The sequence below is a fragment of the Ranitomeya variabilis genome, chromosome 7 (assembly GCF_051348905.1).
Source record: "Ranitomeya variabilis isolate aRanVar5 chromosome 7, aRanVar5.hap1, whole genome shotgun sequence".
NCBI classification, from domain to species: Eukaryota; Metazoa; Chordata; class Amphibia; order Anura; family Dendrobatidae; genus Ranitomeya; species Ranitomeya variabilis.
Window position 1 is genome coordinate 171,476,866 of NC_135238.1, and position 19,633 is coordinate 171,496,498.

A 19,633-nucleotide genomic window follows, 5' to 3' on the forward strand; every position below is an offset into this window, starting at 1 on the left:
ATCAGCATGGGTTTATGAGAAATCGCTCCTGTCAAACCAATCTAATCAGTTTTTATGAAGAGGTAAGCTATAGGCTAGACCACGGTGAGTCATTGGACGTGGTATATCTCGATTTTTCCAAAGCGTTTGATCCCGTGCCGCACAAGAGGTTGGTACACAAAATGAGAATGCTTGGTCTGGGGGAAAATGTGTGTAAATGGGTTAGTAACTGGCTTAGTAATAGAAAGCAGAGGGTGGTTATAAATGGTATAGTCTCTAACTGGGTCGCTGTGACCAGTGGGGTACCGCAGGGGTCGGTATTGGGACCTGTTCTCTTCAACATATTCATTAATGATCTGGTAGAAGGTTTACACAGTAAAATATTGATATTTGCAGATGATACAAAACTATGTAAAGCAGTTAATACAAGAGAAGATAGTATTCTGCTACAGATGGATCTGGATAAGTTGGAAACTTGGGCTGAAAGGTGGCAGATGAGGTTTAACAATGATAAATGTAAGGTTATACACATGGGAAGAAGGAATCAATATCATCATTACACACAGAACGGGAAACCACTGGGTAAATCTGACAGGGAGAAGGACTTGGGGATCCTAGTTAATGATAAACTTACCTGGAGCAGCCAGTGCCAGGCAGCAGCTGCCAAGGCAAACAGGATCATGGGGTGCATTAAAAGAGGTCTGGATACACATGATGAGAGCATTATACTGCCTCTGTACAAATCCCTAGTTAGACCGCACATGGAGTACTGTGTCCAGTTTTGGGCACCGGTGCTCAGGAAGGATATAATGGAACTAGAGAGAGTACAAAGGAGGGCAACAAAGTTAATAAAGGGGATGGGAGAACTACAATACCCAGATAGATTAGCGAAATTAGGATTATTTAGTCTAGAAAAAAGACAACTGAGGGGCGATCTAATAACCATGTATAAGTATATAAGGGGACAATACAAATATCTCGCTGAGGATCTGTTTATACCAAGGAAGGTGACGGGCACAAGGGGGCATTCTTTGCGTCTGGAGGAGAGAAGGTTTTTCCACCAACATAGAAGAGGATTCTTTACTGTTAGGGCAGTGAGAATTTGGAATTGCTTGCCTGAGGAGGTGGTGATGGCGAACTCAGTCGAGGGGTTCAAGAGAGGCCTGGATGTCTTCCTGGAGCAGAACAATATTGTATCATACAATTATTAGGTTCTGTAGAAGGATGTAGATCTGGGGATTTATTATGATGGAATATAGGAATATAGGCTGAACTGGATGGACAAATGTCTTTTTTCGGCCTTACTAACTATGTTACTATGTTACTATGACACCCGACCAGCCAATCAAGAGTGTCACACAATGAAGGATACAAGAAAGATTTTACGGTGAGTACCAACTATCTTAAATTTCTTGGTCGCCTCAATGGGGGACACAGGAACCATAAAGCAGTCTCTGGGGTGGGGACAAACAGATATACTGTTACCAAGAAGTATTCACTCTCACTAAGGCTGCCACCTGGGTGAGCACTGCCTGCAGCACTTTCCTGCCAAGACTGGCGTCTGCCAAACCAATGGTGTTGAGCCTGGAAAACCTAGAAAAGGTATGACCTAATGACCAAGTAACTGCCTTACAGAGTTGCTGCACAGATGCCTGGTGACTAGTGTTGAGCATTCCGATACTGCAAGTATCGGGTATCGGCCGATACTTGCTGTATCGGAATTCCGATACCGAGATCCGATATTTTTGTGATATCGGGTATCGGTATCGAAACAACATTAATGTAAAAATGTGTAAAAGAGAGAATTAAAATAAAAAATATTGCTATACTCACCTCTCCGACGCAGCCTGCACCTTACCGAGGGAAGCGGCAGCGTTCTTTGTTTAAAATTCGCGCTTTTCTTTCCTTTACGTGAGTCCCGGCTTGTGATTGGTTGCGTGCCGCCCATGTGACCGGCACGCAACCAATCACAGCAAGCCGTGACGTAATTTCAGGTCCTTCAGGATTTTAAAATTACGTTCCGGCGTTGTGATTGGTTGCGTCGCAGTCACATGGGAGACGCAACCAATCACAGCAAGCCGTGACGTAATTTCAGGTCCTTAAGGATTTTAAAATTACGTCCCGGCTTTGTGATTGGTTGCGTCGCAGTCACATGGGAGACGCAACCAATCACAAGCCGTGACGTCACGGGAGGCTGGACACGCGCGCATTTTAAAATGGGCGCGTGTCCAGCCTCCCGTGACGTCCCGGCTTGTGATTGGTTGCGCCGCGGTCAACCAATCACAAGCCGGGAGGCTGGACACACGCCCATTTTAAAATTTTAAAATGCGCGCGTGTCCAGCCTCCCGGCTTGTGATTGGTTGACCGCGGCGCAACCAATCACAAGCCGGGACGTCACGGGAGGCTGGACACGCGCCCATTTTAAAAAGCGCGCGTGTCCAGCCTCCCGTGACGTCACGGCTTGTGATTGGTTAATGGCGGCCATGTTGCCGGGACGCGGACCAATCACAGCAAGCCGTGACGTAATTTCGTCACGGCTTGCTGTGATTGGTCCGCGTCCCGGCAACATGGCCGCCCTGACCAATCACAAGCCGGGACTTCACGTAACCAAGTAAAAGCGCGAATTTTAAACAAACAACGCTGCCGGTTCCCTCGCTGAGGTCCAGGCTGCGTCGGAGGGTGAGTATAGCGATATTTTTTATTTTAATTATTTCTTTTACACATTTATATGGATCCCAGGGCCTGAAGGAGAGTTTCCTCTCCTTCAGACCCTGGGAACCATCAGGAATACCGTCCGATACTTGAGTCCCATTGACTTGTATTGGTATCGGGTATCGGTATCGGATTGGATCCGATACTTTGCCGGTATCGGCCGATACTTTCCGATACCGATACTTTCAAGTATCGGACGGTATCGCTCAACTACTGGTGACTGACATCCCAGTAGGCTCCTACAGCCCACATAGACTGTGCCCTAACTCAGAATCTGGTCTTCACACTATGTGCTTCAATAATGGCTGAATCCAAAGATCAATGGCTCCAACAGTGTCCAGCTTGTACCAAAGCTCTCAGTAGGAAGAGAGGCAAATGGCAGAAGGAGGGTAAGACAATGTCCTCGTTAAGGTGGAAAGTCGAGACCACCTTAGGAAGAAAACATAGAACTGGCCACAACACTTAGCTTGTGCAGGATGAGGCAAGGACAGGACAGGGTAGTCAACTCTGAAATCGCCTTGATGGAGGTAATAGCTATAAGAAAAGCCACCTTACAGGAAAGACTAAACAGTGAGAGGTCTCCACAAGAGTGGGGACTGAAGTGCCTCCAAAACAATATTGAGATCGCAAAGATCAGGGGTGGATGATAAGGTGGCCTCATGTGCGCCACTACATGGAGAAAAGTCTTGACCTGCAGTTTGGAAGCTAGATCCCTCCGAAATAGTCAAAACAGATACCTGCCCCAAAAGGGAACTAAGCGCCGGTCTGGACTCCAGACCGACTGCAAAAAAGGAGAGAAGCACCAGAAAGGAGAAGGCGATTGGAACAACATTGCTGGACTCACACCAATGAAAGTAGGGCTTCCAAGTGTGATGGTAGATACTAGGGTTGATCAAATAGCTTCAGTTAAGTACTTATCCGAATAGCTATAGCGCTTACCAAATAGGTTCATCGGTAACCTGGAGCGCTCCCGATAATCAGCTATTCAGCACCACAGCTGCATGTAACGCAGCTGTGTGACAGTCACAACAAACAGGCTCTCCATACACGAGTTGTGGCTGTCACACAGCTGCGATACATGCAACTGCGGAACGGAACAGCTGATTATCGGGAGCACTCCAGGTATCCAGGTTCCCGAGGAAGCTATTCGGTAAGCACTATAGCTATTCGGATAAGCACTTATCCGAAGCTATTCGATCAACCCTAGTAGATACGCAAGCCTGATGAGGAATATTGGAATCCCTTGTGCCCTCAGCTTCTTGAGAAGCATGGGTAGAAGTGGCAGAGGTGGAAACAGGTATGGGAGGGTGAACTGAGATCAAGGGATTGCAAATGCTTCAACCACGACTGCAAATGAATCTTGAAACCAGGCCACAAACCTGTGTTCCTTGCAGTTTAGACTGGACTACATTAGATTGACATCTGGAGTGATCAACCAAAGACACCTCTGGATAAAGGGACACTCTAAAAACAAAGCAAAACAAAAGCTGCCAGCGTACAGAGCTCGCTGGCCGAAGACTAAACACTTTATTGTATCTCATCTTTTCCTTCAATTTAAAAAAAAACAACAAATGTAAAAAAGAAATCATACCTTTGGTACCCTCTTAATACTGCCTCACACCGGCAGGATGGCCAGAAAAGGTGCCTTGACCCCGCACCCTCCTTAAACAGGGGCCGATAGCCGAACCCAGGGGAGGTGGCAAGGAAAAAAGAGGAAAGCATGATATACTGGTGGTTCTGGTCCAGCTCTCTAATACATAGTTGGTCATTCATCTGAGCAGTTGCCATGTACATTTTCCTGTAGCTTTTTCTGGCCTATTGGCTGATCTATGAAGGTTGCAGGATATGACCCCTTTTAACCTTTGTCTTTATAAAGATAGACAATAGCTCAGTGATAATGACTATAAAAAGTAAAAAAAGTGGAAAAGTATTCATAAAATCAATTATTGGACTTATATGGCTTGGAAGGGGCAAGGTTGTGGGCAATTGTTTTTTCTATTTTTGCTCATGTCAGTACTTGTCAGTTACAAACCCAGAGCACTGACTGCACCTCGGCCTAACAAGGCTGCCTACTAACATCCCTAGGACAGCAGGCTATACTAATTGATCAGGTGTCCTGCTGTGTCACAGTGTTCACTTACAGGTCTACGAATGCAGGAGAGAATATATTCGATGCTTAACACTTACAGGCGCACCGCAGGATCCAGCCTCCAGATAATATCCCCATCATACACTTCATGGTACGCAGCGTAGAGTCATCACCAACGACGACGTGTGTAACTAAAATCAAGACGACAAACTAAAATGACTGCTGGATAACAGATGCAGGACAGTATCCACCATGGTCAGTACAGGGCAATGTAAGGAGTAAAATGGCAACCTTCTGCTAGTATGACACATACAGATGTGGTCCTACCTGAGCCGGTGTAGGCGAGACACACGTCTGCCTTTAATAATGGCACAAGTTTGCCAAGATCGGCTTTCTGAGATGTAGACAAACCGCTTCCTAAGACGACCAGGGATCCTTCTCTGCATTGGACTGACTTTTGCTGTGAAGTAAAGAACAGGAAAGTCCACTATTATAGTCATATTGCTTATAGTGTAATAACAATCATTCATGGTCGAATAACATTGATGTTTTAGGTGTATACCCTGCCATAGCTATTACCCCTCTACCACACGCACAAGATCAATTCAGCTGAGAGCACTTATGTTCTCAAGAGGGAACAAGCCACAAGACCCCTTTAGGGAGGGTGTGGGGGTGTCACCTTTTAGAACAAAGGATTATATGTATTGAAATCCATAAACTATCTAACATATGCCACACAGACAGTGCAAAGTATGTGATCCAATAGGTGGCGCTCTCTGTAGAGGCAATTTGTATATTTCCTTTCCCATAGGAGCATGTATGGCTTATAAGTCTCCTCACTCTGACATGCCAGGCCTGGCTTGTCGCTCCCCACAAAGAGAAACGTTACCCCTTAGATCCCCTTAGTCGTAAGCCTCAATTGCCAAATCAGATCTCCTACTTTCAACTGATAAGCTCGAAGTACAGTGTCTGCAACCTGACATTCTGGTTTGGCTTTTATCCTGTCATATGGCAAGGCTTGGTAAAGGGTTGATAGTCTTATAGAGCTACTTCCAATAAGTGGATCTAGAGTTCTAGTACTCTTCCTCTCTGAAGAGACAACTGGTATATATAATTTCCCAGAAGAGCATGCATGGCATATACAGTGGGGAAAAAAAGTATTTAGTCAGTCAGCAATAGTGCAAGTTCCACCACTTAAAAAGATGAGAGGCGTCTGTAATTTACCTCATAGGTAGACCTCAACTATGGGAGACAAACTGAGAAAAAAAAATCCAGAAAATCACATTGTCTGTTTTTTTTACATTTAATTTGCATATTATGGTGGAAAATAAGTATTTGGTCACAAACAAAATTTCATCTCAATACTTTGTAAAATATCCTTTGTTGGCAATGACAGAGGTCAAACGTTTTCTGTAAGTCTTCACAAGGTTGCCACACACTGTTGTTGGTATGTTGGCCCATTCCTCCATGCAGATCTCCTCTAGAGCAGTGATGTTTTTGGCTTTTCGCTTGGCAACACGGACTTTCAACTCCCTCCAAAGGTTTTCTATAGGGTTGAGATCTGGAGACTGGCTAGGCCACTCCAGGACCTTGAAATGCTTCTTACGAAGCCACTCCTTCGTTGCCCTGGCGGTGTGCTTTGGATCATTGTCATGTTGAAAGACCCAGCCACGCTTCATCTTCAATGCCCTTGCTGATGGAAGGAGGTTTGCACTCAAAATCTCACGATACATGGCCCCATTCATTCTTTCATGTACCCAGATCAGTCGTCCTGGCCCCTTTGCAGAGAAACAGCCCCAAAGCATGATGTTTCCACCACCATGCTTTACAGTAGGTATGGTGTTTGATGGATGCAACTCAGTATTCTTTTTCCTCCAAACACGACAAGTTGTGTTTCTACCAAACAGTTCCAGTTTGGTTTCATCAGACCATAGGACATTCTCCCAAAACTCCTCTGGATCATCCAAATGCTCTCTAGCAAACTTCAGACGGGCCCGGACATGTACTGGCTTAAGCAGTGGGACACGTCTGGCACTGCAGGATCTGAGTCCATGGTGGCGTAGTGTGTTACTTATGGTAGGCCTTGTTACATTGGTCCCAGCTCTCTGCAGTTCATTCACTAGGTCCCCCCGCGTGGTTCTGGGATTTTTGCTCACCGTTCTTGTGATCATTCTGACCCCACGGGGTGGGATTTTGCGTGGAGCCCCAGATCGAGGGAGATTATCAGTGGTCTTTTATGTCTTCCATTTTCTAATTATTGCTCCCACTGTTGATTTCTTCACTCCAAGCTGGTTGGCTATTGCAGATTCAGTCTTCCCAGCCTGGTGCAGGGCTACAATTTTGTTTCTGGTGTCCTTTGACAGCTCTTTGGTCTTCACCATAGTGGAGTTTGGAGTCAGACTGTTTGAGGGTGTGCACAGGTGTCTTTTTATACTGATAACAAGTTTAAACAGGTGCCATGACTACAGGTAATGAGGGGAGGAAAGAGGAGACTTAAAGAAGAAGTTACAGGTCTGTGAGAGCCAGAAATCTTGATTGTTTGTTTCTGACCAAATACTTATTTTCCACCATAATATGCAAATTAAATGTTAAAAAAACAGACAATGTGATTTTCTGGATTTTTTTGACTCAGTTTGTCTCCCATAGTTGAGGTCTACCTATGATGTAAATTACAGACGCCTCTCATCTTTTTAAGTGGTGGGACTTGCACTATTGCTGACTGACTAAATACTTTTTTGCCCCACTGTATGTCTCCTCACTATGACACGTCAGGCTTGACAATCTCCACAAGGAGAAATGATATTCATTGGATCCTTAAAATTTATAAATGTGGATAGTCTGACGAGTGGTGTGAGCCTTAGTGCGCTACGCCAAAAATCTTACTCTAGTCAGGTGCTGGAGTGCGATTTCTGGCATAAGGAATGCCATAGCTGCCATGAATTAGGCAAGCTGTAGCGTTCCGCACTAATGGTGCCCCTGTCCCAAGCTTTGCCCATTTTGGCAAAGTTAGGAGAAACTGGCATAAAAAAAAACATCAAAAGTCGCAAAATTTTGCCTCAACTCCAAGTTGCTCTTAAGTGTTGCAACTCAAAGTTTTTATGTCAGAATTCTTGCATTAAAGTGTGGATGAATTGCACCTTTAGTCTATATTTTTCATGGACATACTCATTGGTACCAATAATAATGAAAGATGTGCATAATTTTTGTGCACCCTTTGGCATTCTCACACCATTTATGCCCAGCACAAAGTGGTCAGAGCTAGGGGGGCACGAGGTGACTGCCGCTTTTCCAATTCATGATGAGCGGCGGCATTCACTATGGTACCAATCTAACTCTAGGAGGTGCACGCCACCCCGTCCAGCGTAGGCCTCTTCATGAATCAGGATTGTCTGACTCCAGCCCATCCCCTGATCAAAACTGGCGTGAACAACACCGGTCTTGATACATCTTGGGCCCATATATTATAGAATGTGCAAGTTACAAAGGGACTTCTGATTGGGGCCTTAAGATCAGCTGGAGTCCTCGAAGTCAGATCTTCATCTATGATGTAGCGATTCATACCCAAAGCATGCATCACTTTTTTTGGAGAGAAAACCCCATTTAACAGGCACTCGTTTCACAAAGCAAAGCACTAATCTTCTAAAAAATATTTTTTGTTTGTTAATGAAAAATGTCTGAGTCCAAACGTTTTAGAACCGCAGGCTATGTATTGCATTAGTTCTGTGCGATGAGGATGACTTCTTACCGTGGGGCCAGGACTGTGTAGCTGCTGTTTGGTCTGTGTTTGCAGCAAAGCCGACTTTATCTCCGCTGTTTCAGCATAGTCCACGGGCCGCAGACCGAATATATTACTGGTAAAACAAGCACAGATGGGTTTTAAGTAAATACAATATGTGACTGGATTCTTAACTAGGTACATTAGCGACAATCAAGTTTTATTTCCTGTGTCTTGCCTTTCTGTGGATTGGACTCAACACACACACACAAAACATGAGCCTTGGAATTGCAGGCAAGACAGATGGACCGCAGGCAGACAAGCTGCTGAATAAAGCAGAAGTCAACGTCTCATCCAACACCAATGTCTGGAGATCCAACAGGAAGCAGTCCGCCAGAGGAAGCCCTCCTCTACGAGAGACCGGCCAAAGTTCCAATTCTACGGCAGGACGCTCAATGTAAAGTTGTGGCTTTGCTTTTCCAAGTTTTGACTTCCTTTTAAGAGTCCAAAAGGTACATAGCATGTATATGAGAACATGCTGCTATTAATGCACCTTTAAAGGAGCTCAGCAAACTATATGGTTCCTTAAATAAAGTTTACATAATGTAGGGAGTGAATGGCCAAAAACAGAATCCAGATCTAGCGTTAGGAACACTCCCCCCCAAATATACTGAAGCCGGCAGGAGGCAAGGGGTTACACCACTATGGTGGAACAGAACTTTTGGATCAGCTCTTCTCTGGGATGCCCTGGTTAATTTTGCACTAATAGAAGCCCCCGGTTCCCTTGCATTAATAATGTGCTGGGAACTGGCACATTACAAATGCTCCAGATTAACAGATAATTGGTTCAGCCTCGGCACGGCATCCTGGGAGTTCCAGCCCATTAAATACTGTCACGCTGCTCTGTTCCGGCATGCATCAAAGGGGCAGGTATTTGGCCCTTCTTGAAGCCAGATACTTTCTCAGGTACAATCTAAGCTTGGTGACAAATGTGTCTCCGCATAATCACATCATCTGTATGATCACATTGATGGCAGGAGCTTGTAACTCTACAGCCATGAAAGTATATAGATCTATATGCACGTTACTCCTGAGAGTCTTCAGACTTTTATACTTTAAAAGAGAAGACATTTGATCCAATTCCACCACTTGCAAACTTGGAGATAGTGATGTAAATCCACACTGCCAGAGACCCAATATAGGATGAGAGACCAAAAATAAATATGGATGTGGTTTTTATTTTCCCAACGCGTTTCAAGGTATACTTACATCATCAGTTCCATGATTGTAGTTTGTCCTGCTGAAAAGTTATGAAGACCTCATAAATAGTGATGAGCGAATAGCATTGTTGCTCGGGTTTTCCTGAGCACGCTCGGGTGGTCTCCGTGTATTTGTAGTGCTCGGAGATTTAGTTTTCCTGGCCTCAGTTGCATGGTTTACGGCTGCTATCTGCTATTTTGTTAATTTTGTACTAGGCAACAAATGATCATTAGTGGTGTGAGGAAACAGCACTCTGAATTGCATGAAGACCACCTCAGTGTCAGGCTGAGGTACAGAAAACATCAGTACATCCCCTCCCCCCTCTCTATATTTTTTTCTTCAACTCGGCCTAAAAATTATACCAGCATAAAACAAACCTTTCTTCTCAATTTCAGAGAGAGAAAATGTGCTGGATAAAGAACTGAATCACGGGTCCTTAAACATGAAGTACTTAATGCAAAGCTCCAATTTGTCTGCTATAAGTAAATCCAGACTCCCACCTACCAGAATTTCATATCCCTAGAGAAAAGTGGAGAATGGAAACAGCTTTTGCTAATACTGCTCCTGCTGTGCATGAAAAGCAGGCAGGACAGTCCATTTCAGCTGAAGTGTTTATGAACAACTGTGAAATTGCAAAATGTGCAGATCTAATTTGTCAATGACTTGGCTGGCGGTGCCTAGGCCAGGGGGAAGGCACAGGAACTGGAGACTACATGAAGAAAAGCCGCTATAAAAATATAAATTAGTTCTGTGCAGAAGATTAACTTAAGGGAAAAAAAAATTAACTAGACCAGCGGGGCAATTAATAGGTCCAATGGTCCAGATCACATTTTCCATTTGCAGTTTGCTATCTTGCCTACACAGGGGGAAAGCTTTGAATGGAGGGGAAGGCAGCGGAACTGTGGAATCTCCGAGATTTCAGACTTGGCACCTGAAGAGGACACCTCCTTGTCTTTTGAGTGAAGATCTTCAGACAAAACTAGAGATACCTTGTCATTAAGAAAGCCAAGCGCTCTGAAAACACTAACATTATCAAATCTTATTAAGTGCTTAATTGAAACCTGCTGCAGAACTGATTTGATGCTGTCAGATTTACATAATTGTAGCAGTGTTGGAAGCGCCTGATGCTTAGAACTTCGCAGGATTGTGATCTAGATGTCAAGAGTTTGCTTCTCGTCAATGCATGGCTGTCAATATTAATTCTATAATCAAAGAGAAACTAGTAAGTGCAAAGTGACTGTTCAAACACAGCACAGGGGCTCTGTGCACCATTGCCACCATTTTGCTTCTGCTCTAAAGTAAGAGCTTTCAATCAATGAAGAGGGAGGAGGACATAGATGCAAAACATGTAGTGGGAGGGTGCTCTGAATGGTTTCGCCACTCCTAGGATGCATCAGGTGTTTGTGCTTTGTTTGCAGTCATTTTGTGCTGACCTACTACTATTAACCCTACCATTAGAATCACAGTCCCTACCCACATGATAAATCTGGACAGCCTTTTTACATAAAGGACCACGTGAACTGTGGCACCTATCCTGTCATTTCAGGTGTTTTTTGCCAAAAGGTGAGAACAACCTTCTTGCGAGGACCTTGCAGTCCTATTGAACGCAGAGCCATTTCCTTTGAAATCGTGGCCAGAAATGAGTCATCCCACAAAGCACTCAATTCTGCACGGCTTCATGGAAAGCTCTAAAGGAGAAATTGAAAAGCCAACTTTCTTCAAATCTAAAGCTCGACAACAAGGTATATGGATGACATGTCAAAGAATCTTAAAATGGCGAGTGGCTGGGGAACAAAAAAAAAAAATGCATTTGATCAGGATGTTCTGAAAGAATTTAAGGTCAGTGGTGCGGAGGTTCGACAACGCCAGCCTATGCCCATAATTGTGCGCTGGTCTGCTGCACAGAAAGTCACTTTAGCCATGTATTTTATGTAGCGTTACTTAGGTCGTTCCTATAAAACTATTTTCCAATAACACCTGACACGATTGGGTGGGACAGAATTAGGTGTAATTGTAAAATATGTATGGGTCTTCGATTACAGAATTTGGGGTATTTCAAAAGGTTTGGGTCAACAATGAGACTATATAAGGTGACCGGTTGCATAGATTTTAAAGGGGAGGCAGAAGCAGAGAGCAGATTTCAAAAGTAAAAACAAACCCCCCCCTTTTTTGTTTCAAATGGATCCATGTTTGGTTTGTATGTAACTTTTTACAATCCGTGTGTCTTTTTCATGCATGGAAAAAAACCAAAAACGTTCATTTTCATGACCCATTCACTTAAATAGAGGACTGTCCACAACAGGGATTGTTATTTCCATAACAGGGCCCGTTCATGTGATGTTAGGGAGGAGGGTGTCAGTGCTTGGTGCTGGGTATGGACACTACTAATAGCCCAGTTGCATGTGACCTCCCAATATCTTCCTTCACGTAATCTTCGTTCATCTCAAGACCTCCTACTCTCCTCCGCACTTATTCGTTCCTCACACAATCGCCTCCAAGATTTCTCCCGAATATCCCCCATCCTCTGGAATTCCATGCCTCAACACGTCCGATTATCCACCACCCTCGGATCCTTCAGACGGAACCTGAAAACCCATCTCTTCAGGAAAGCCTACAGCATACAATAACCGAGCCGCCGTCTCACCACCGCCCACCCCTACCTTCTGTATCTTCCCCACTATCACATAGAATGTAAGTCCGCAAGGACAGGGTTCTCTCCCCTCTGTACCAGTGTGTCACTGTAAACCTGTTTACTGTAAATGATAGCTATAACCCTGTATGTAACCCCTTTCTCATGTACAGCACCATGGAATTAATGGTGCTATATAAATAAAAAAAAATAATAATAATAATAATAATGTGACTGGGACCCCACAGAAGCCTTTTCCCGTGTGCACTTGTCATGGTAAGCAGCCATCCCCCACGAGTGAAAGACAAGCGAGTGGCTGTTGAGAACTTTACATGTCGCACATCTGGCATACAAACTGTTGCAAATTATGGTAAAACAACAATTGGCTTTTTAAATGCAGTTTTCATCCACACTTCAAGCATTATGTGCACACGGTAAAACCATAAAAGTTGCAATATAAATTGCAGCTTTGGGCTGTGTGCCCACAATGAGTTTTTGACACTGTATTTTCCAGGGCTGTGGAGTCAGAGTCGGTATAAAATGGACTGACTCCAAAAATATATAAATACATTGGGTTTAGTAGTACAATGCAGGATATGCTGTGTTTTCATAATTTGGAAAAGTTATGAAATGTCCTACAAATGTCTGTTCTGTTCCTGATCTAAGGATCTCGGCTTTTAGGGAAGAATCAAGAGACGGCACATCCTGAGAGGTAGGTGAAACTCAATAATCCTTTAATCTTGAATCCATTAAAAAAAAGAGACACATGGTATTTATAACTGACGAGTTTCTGAGGAATCACTCATCCTCAGTCATGGTATGATTATTTTTTTTTAATGGATACAAGATTAAACAATACTTTTACCTACCTTTGGATGGGTGGTCTTCTTCAGTCTTCGCTTGGTTCGTTACTGCTATGCTTCACCAGCCAGAAACATGGTGCCCTTTGGTCCGATCCTCTTTCCTGCATTGGCATTAGCGTGATCAAGCTCCTTCACCTTTCATCTTCGATCTCGGCTTTTAGTGGAGATGAACCTGTGCTGCATTTTATGTACATGCTCAGTAGTGACCAGTGTGTGGAGTTGGAGTGGAGATGAATCTGTGCTGCACTTTATGCACATGCTCACTAGTGACCAGTGCTGTGGAGTCGTAGTGGAGATTAATCTGTGCTGCACTTTATGTACATGCTCAGTAGTGACCAGTGCTGTGGAGTCGTGGAGATGAATCAGTGCTGCACTTTATGTACATGCTCAGTAGTCACCAGTCCTGAGGAGTCGGAGTCGTGGAGTCAGGGAAATTGAGGAGTCTGAGACTTGGCTTACCGACTCCACAACCCTGATATTTTCAGTGTGTCAAAAATGCAGGCGTCTTACAGTTCCAGAAAAAGTGGATTTTACGGAAATCTCATGCCCACCGAGTTTCCTTTTGTTTTTTTATGCAGCGTAAATGGACCTGTGGAGCGTTTTTCAAATCCAGCAAATCAATTTCTCTTGCTGGTAAACTGAATTTTCCATGCCGATTTTCCCCATAGGTGCGAAAAATCAGCAGGTAAAGAACAAATGTCTAGTACATAACCGCTGAAAAAACGTATAAACAATGCATGTGCATGTATTCCACATATGACTATATCAATAGCTTTGTCAAAGCCAAATACCAGGAAGCATAAAAAACAAAAGCAGTTTATTTAAAACATGACACCAAAAAGGTGACAAAAAAGCGCAGTCCCAAAAATGCTATTAAAAAAACAACGCAAAGAAAAAAACTCAAGAAAACCAATAGGTGTAGAAATCAGATTCAATAGTAAAAAGATCTAATGCTAAAAATAAAAAAAATCGTGCTATTCTCACCTTCCGGAGCCTTTCCCGTTCCTCGCGACGCTCCGGGCCATGCATTGCGGTCTCGCGAGATGACATAGCGCTCTCGCGAGACCGCTACGTCGTCATCTTGCAAGACTGCAATGCATTCTTGGGACCGGAGCGTAGCGAGGAGCATTGCTAAACGCCTTGCCTCGATCCGGGGGCCGCAGGACTGAGTATATAACTTTTTTTTTTTAATTTTTTTTTTTTAACAGGGATATGGTGCCCACACTGCTATATAGTACTTGGGCTGTGTTATATACTGCGTGGCTGCTATATACTAAGTGGGCTGTGCTATACATTACATGAGCAGTGTTATATACTACGTGGGCAGTGTTATATAGTGTTGAGCCACCCCGCTAGTGTTCGAGTTCGGTTCGTCGAACTGGGGCGTGTTCGACGAACACCGTCGAACCCCATTGAAACCAATGGCAGGCAAACACAAACACAGAAAACACATAGCTTTTGGACACCTTTTTAAGGTGTTTTCTGACAAACTGCTCAGAAGACACAACAAACACATGGAAAAGTCACACGTACATATAGTCGTGTGAAAATAAAAGAGGTGGAGGAGTAAAAGGAGGAGGAGACACAGATATAGGCATGTCATGCCCTTCTAAAATCAAGAAAGGCTGGAGTAAAAATCTAAAATCACCCTACCAACACCCAGACGTCGTGACCCAAAAAATTAAAAAAGAAATATATTTAGATAGAATGGCAGGTCCATTCAGAACACTTTCCTTAGAAGACATAGTGGAATCCCCGTTGGGAGTCGTGCCAAAAAAGGAACCCAATACATTCAGACTAATCCACCATTTGTCATATCCAAGGGGCAGGTCAGTAAACGACAACATCGACGCAGGACCAAGTACAGTATTATATACTGTACCTCCTTAGACGAGGCAATCAGGCGGGTCAAGAAGTTGGGAAGGGGCACCCTAACGGCCAAAACAAACATTGAGGGGGCGTTCCGGTTACCACCTGTGCCTCCAAATAGTGCCCTCCCATTGGGCTGCTTCTGTGAAGGAGCATACTACATAGATCGCTGTTTGCCCATGGGGTGCTCCATATCCTGCTCACTATTTGAGGCGTTTAGTTGCTTCCTCGAATGGGTCGTCATGGATGTTTCTAAGGGGGCACATATTATCCATTACCTCTACGATTTCTTATGCCTGGGCCCAAAAGATTCGCCACAGTGTGAATACACGCAGTAGTCCACCTGTGAGAAGGAGAGAGCTGGAGGGAGAGTGGCCACCCCAGAGCCAAGGGGTTAGATTGAGAAAGGTAGAAGGCGGTGTAGCTTGCTTCATGGGTGGGGTACTCTGCTGAGTTGAAGAAATTGCTACTAGGCCCAAAAGGATTTCCTGGGCTAGATGCAGCTAAAAATTAGTAATTAGATAAACAGGCGGTGTAGCTTGCTTCATGGGTGGGGTACTCTGCTAAGTAGCAGAAATTGCTACTAGGCCCAAAAGGATTTACTGGGTTAGATGCAGTACAAATTTAGACACACAGGCCGGTGTAGTTAGCTTCACAGGCGGGCTACTCCGCTGACGTGCAGACACTGCTCCTAGGACCAAAACTACCGTATATACTTGAGTATAAGCCGAGATTTTCAGCACAAAAAATGGGCTGAAAGTGCCCCTCTCGGCTTATACTCGAGTCATGGTCGGCGGGTGAGGGGGAGCAATGACTGTCAAATACTCACATGCTCCCGACGCAGTCCCTGCATGTCCCACGATCTTGGGGCATGGCAGCTTCTTCCTCTGTTAAGCGGTCAGTGGTACCGCTCATTAAAGTAATGAATATGGACTTCACTCCCATAGGGGTGGAACCGCATATTCATTACTGTGATAAGCGGTACCATGGGCAAAGGGCAGTGCTCGACACGGCAAAGGGCAGTGCTCGACACGGCAAAGACTCCCAAATACGTGCCTGCTCGATCTGGCAAAGGGCAGTGCTCGACCCGGCAAATACTCCCAAATTCGTGCCTGCTCAATCCAGCAAAGGGCAGTGCTCGACACGGCAAAGGGCAGTGCTCGACCCGGCAAATACTCCCAAATACAAGCCTGCTCGATCCGATAAACAGCAGTGCTCGACTCGGCAAATACTCCCAAATACGTGACTGCTCGATCCGGCAAAGGGTAGTGCTTGATCCGGCAAATGCTCCCAAATACGTGCCTGCTTCATCCGGCAAAGGGCAGTGCTCGATCTGGCAAAGGGCAGTGCTCGATCCGGCAAAGGGCAGTGCTTGATCCGGCAAATACTCCCAAATACGTGCCTGCTCTATCAGGCAAAGGACAGTGCTCGATCCGGCAAATGCTCCCAAATACGTGCCTGCTCGATCCGGCAAAGGGCAGTGCTCGACCCGGCAAATACTCCCAAATTCGTGCCTGCTCGATCCGATAAAGAGCAGTGCTCGACTCGGCAAATACTCCCAAATACGTGCCTGCTCGATCCGGCAAAGGGCAGTGTTCGATCCGGCAAATGCTCCCAAATACGTGCCTACTCCATCGAGCAAAGGGCAGTGCTCGATCCGGCACAGGGCAGTGCTCGATCCGGCACAGGGCAGTGCTCGATCCGGCACAGGGCAGTGCTCGATCCGGCACAGGGCAGTGCTCGATCCGGCAAATACTCCCAAATACGTGCCTGCTCAATCCGGCAAAGGGCAGTGCTCCATCCGGCAAAGGGCAGTGCTCCATTCGGCAAAGGGCAGTGCTCCATCCGGCAAAGGGCAGTGCTCCATTCGGCAAAGGGCAGTGCTCCATTCGGCAAAGGGCAGTGCTCCATCCGGCAAAGGGCAGTGCTCCATCCGGCAAAGGGCAGTGCTCCATCCGGCAAATACTCCCAAATACGTTGCTGCTCGATCCGGCAAAGGGCAGTGCTCGATCCGGCAAAAACTCCCAAATACGTGCATGCTCTATCCGGCAAAGGGCAGTGCTCGATCCGGCAAAGGGTAGTGCTCGATCCGGCAAAGGGCAGTGCTCGATCCGGCAAAGGGCAGTGCTCGATCCGGCAAAGGGCAGTGCTCGATCCGGCAAAGGCTCCCAAATACGTGCCTGCTCGATCCGGCAAAGGGCAGTGCTCGATCCGGCACAGGGCAGTGCTCGATCCGGCACAGGGCAGTGCTCGATCCGGCACAGGGCAGTGCTTGATCCGGCAAATACTCCCAAATACGTGCCTGCTCAATCCGGCAAAGGGCAGTGCTCCATCCGGCAAAGGGCAGTGCTCCATCCGGCAAAGGGCAGTGCTCCATCCGGCAAAGGGCAGTGCTCCATCCGGCAAAGGGCAGTGCTCCATCCGGCAAAGGGCAGTGCTCCATCTGGCAAATACTCCCAAATACGTTGCTGCTCGATCCGGCAAAGGGCAGTGCTCGATCCGGCAAAAACTCCCAAATACGTGCATGCTCTATCCGGCAAAGGGCAGTGCTCAATCCGGCAAAGGGCAGTGCTCGATCCGGCAAAGGGCAGTGCTCGATCCGGCAAAGGGCAGTGCTCGATCCGGCAAAGGGCAGTGCTCGATCCGGCAAAGGGCAGTGCTCGATCCGGCAAAGGCTCCCAAATACGTGCCTGCTCGATCCGGCAAAGGGCAGTGCTCGATCCGGCAAATACTCCCAAATACGTGCCTGCTCGATCCGGCAAAGGGCAGTGCTCGATCCGGCAAAGGGCAGTGCTCGATCCGGCAAAGGGCAGTGCTCGATCCGGCAAAGGGCAGTGCTCGATCCGGCAAAGGGCAGTGGTCGATCCGGCAAAGCCTCCCAAATACATGCATGCTCGTTCCGGCAAAGGGTAGTGCTCGATCCGGCAAAGGGCAGTGCTCGATCCGGCAAATGCTGCCAAATACGTGCCTGCTCGATCCGGCAACGGGCAGTGTTCGATCCGGCAAAGGGCAGTGCTCGATCCGGCAAAAGCTGCCAAATACGTGCCTGCTCGATCCGGCAAAGGGCAGTGCTCAATCCGGCAAAGGGCAGTGCTCAATCCGGCAAAGGGCAGAGCTCAATCCAGCAAAGGGCAGTGCTCAATCCAGCAAATGCTGCCAAATACGTGCCTGCTCGATCCGGCAAAGGGCAGTGTTCGATCCGGCAAAGGGCAGTGCTCGATCCGGCAAAAGCTGCCAAATACGTGCCTGCTCAATCCGGCAAAGGGCAGTGCTCAATCCGGCAAAGGGCAGTGCTCAATCCGGCAAAGGGCAGTGCTCAATCCGGCAAATACTCCCAAATACGTGCCTGCTCAATCCGGCAAAGGGCAGTGCTCGATCCGGCAAATACTCCCAAATACGTGCCTGCTCGATCCGGCAAAGGGCAGTGCTCGATCCGGCAAATACTCCCAAATATGTGCCTGCTCGATCCGGCAAAGGGCAGTGCTCGATCCGGCAAAGGGCAGTGCTCGATCCGGCAAATACTCCCAAATACGTTGCTGCTCGATCCGGCAAAGGGCAGTGCTCGATCCAGCAAATGCTGCCAAATACGTGCCTGCTCGATCCGGCAATGGGCAGTGTTCGATCTGCCAAATGCTGCCAAATACGTGCCTGCTCGATCCGGCAAAGGGCAGTGCTCGATCCGGCAAATACTCCCAAATACGTTGCTGCTCGATCCGGCAAAGGGCAGTGCTCGATCCAGCAAATGCTGCCAAATACGTGCCTGCTCGATCCGGCAAAGGGCAGTGCTCAATCCGCCAAATGCTGCCAAATACGTGCCTGCTCGATCCGGCAAAGGGCAGTGTTCGATCCGGCAAAGGGCAGTGCTCGATCCGGCAAAAGCTGCCAAATACGTGCCTGCTCAATCCGGCAAAGGGCAGTGCTCAATCCGGCAAAGGGCAGTGCTCAATCCGGCAAATACTCCCAAATACGTGCCTGCTCAATCCGGCAAAGGGCAGTGCTCGATCCGGCAAAGGCTCCCAAAAACGTGCCTGCTCGATCCGGCAAAGGGCAGTGCTCGATCCGGCAAAGGGCAGTGCTCGATCCGGCAAAAGGCAGTGCTCGATCCGGCAAATACTCCCAAATACGTTGCTGCTTGATCCGGCAAAGGGCAGAGCTCGATCCGGCAAAAGCTGCCAAATACGTGCCTGCTCGATCCGGCAAAGGGCAATGCTCAATCCGGCAAAGGGCAGTGCTCAATCCGTCAAAGGGCAGTGCTCAATCTGGCAAAGGGCAGTGCTCAATCCGGCAAATGCTGCCAAATACGTGCCTGCTCGATCGGGCAAAGGGCAGTGCTCGATCCGGCAAAAGCTGCTAAATACGTGCCTGCTCGATCCGGCAAAGGGCAGTGCTCAATCCGGCAAAGGGCAGTGCTCAATCCGGCAAAGGGCAGTGCTCAATCCGGCAAAGGGCAGTGCTCAATCCGGCAAAGGGCAGTGCTCAATCCGGCAAAGGGCACTGCTCAATCCAGCAAATGCTCC

The 19,633-nt window shown here is 46.8% G+C and overlaps 1 protein-coding gene across 2 annotated transcripts in view; it reads right to left on the minus strand.

The window, feature by feature from the left end:
* BARD1 (BRCA1 associated RING domain 1) overlaps positions 1 to 19,633 on the minus strand; it is an 87,888-nt gene that overhangs the window by 4,052 nt on the left and 64,203 nt on the right. For both annotated transcript variants that reach the window (XM_077272261.1, XM_077272262.1), the window contains exons 7-9: positions 8,526 to 8,631; positions 5,108 to 5,240; positions 4,879 to 4,971 (exon numbers count right to left, since the gene is read on the minus strand). In XM_077272261.1, coding sequence (XP_077128376.1) covers positions 4,879 to 4,971; positions 5,108 to 5,240; positions 8,526 to 8,631 — 332 coding nt within the window. The remainder of the gene's footprint in view (positions 1 to 4,878; positions 4,972 to 5,107; positions 5,241 to 8,525; positions 8,632 to 19,633) is intronic.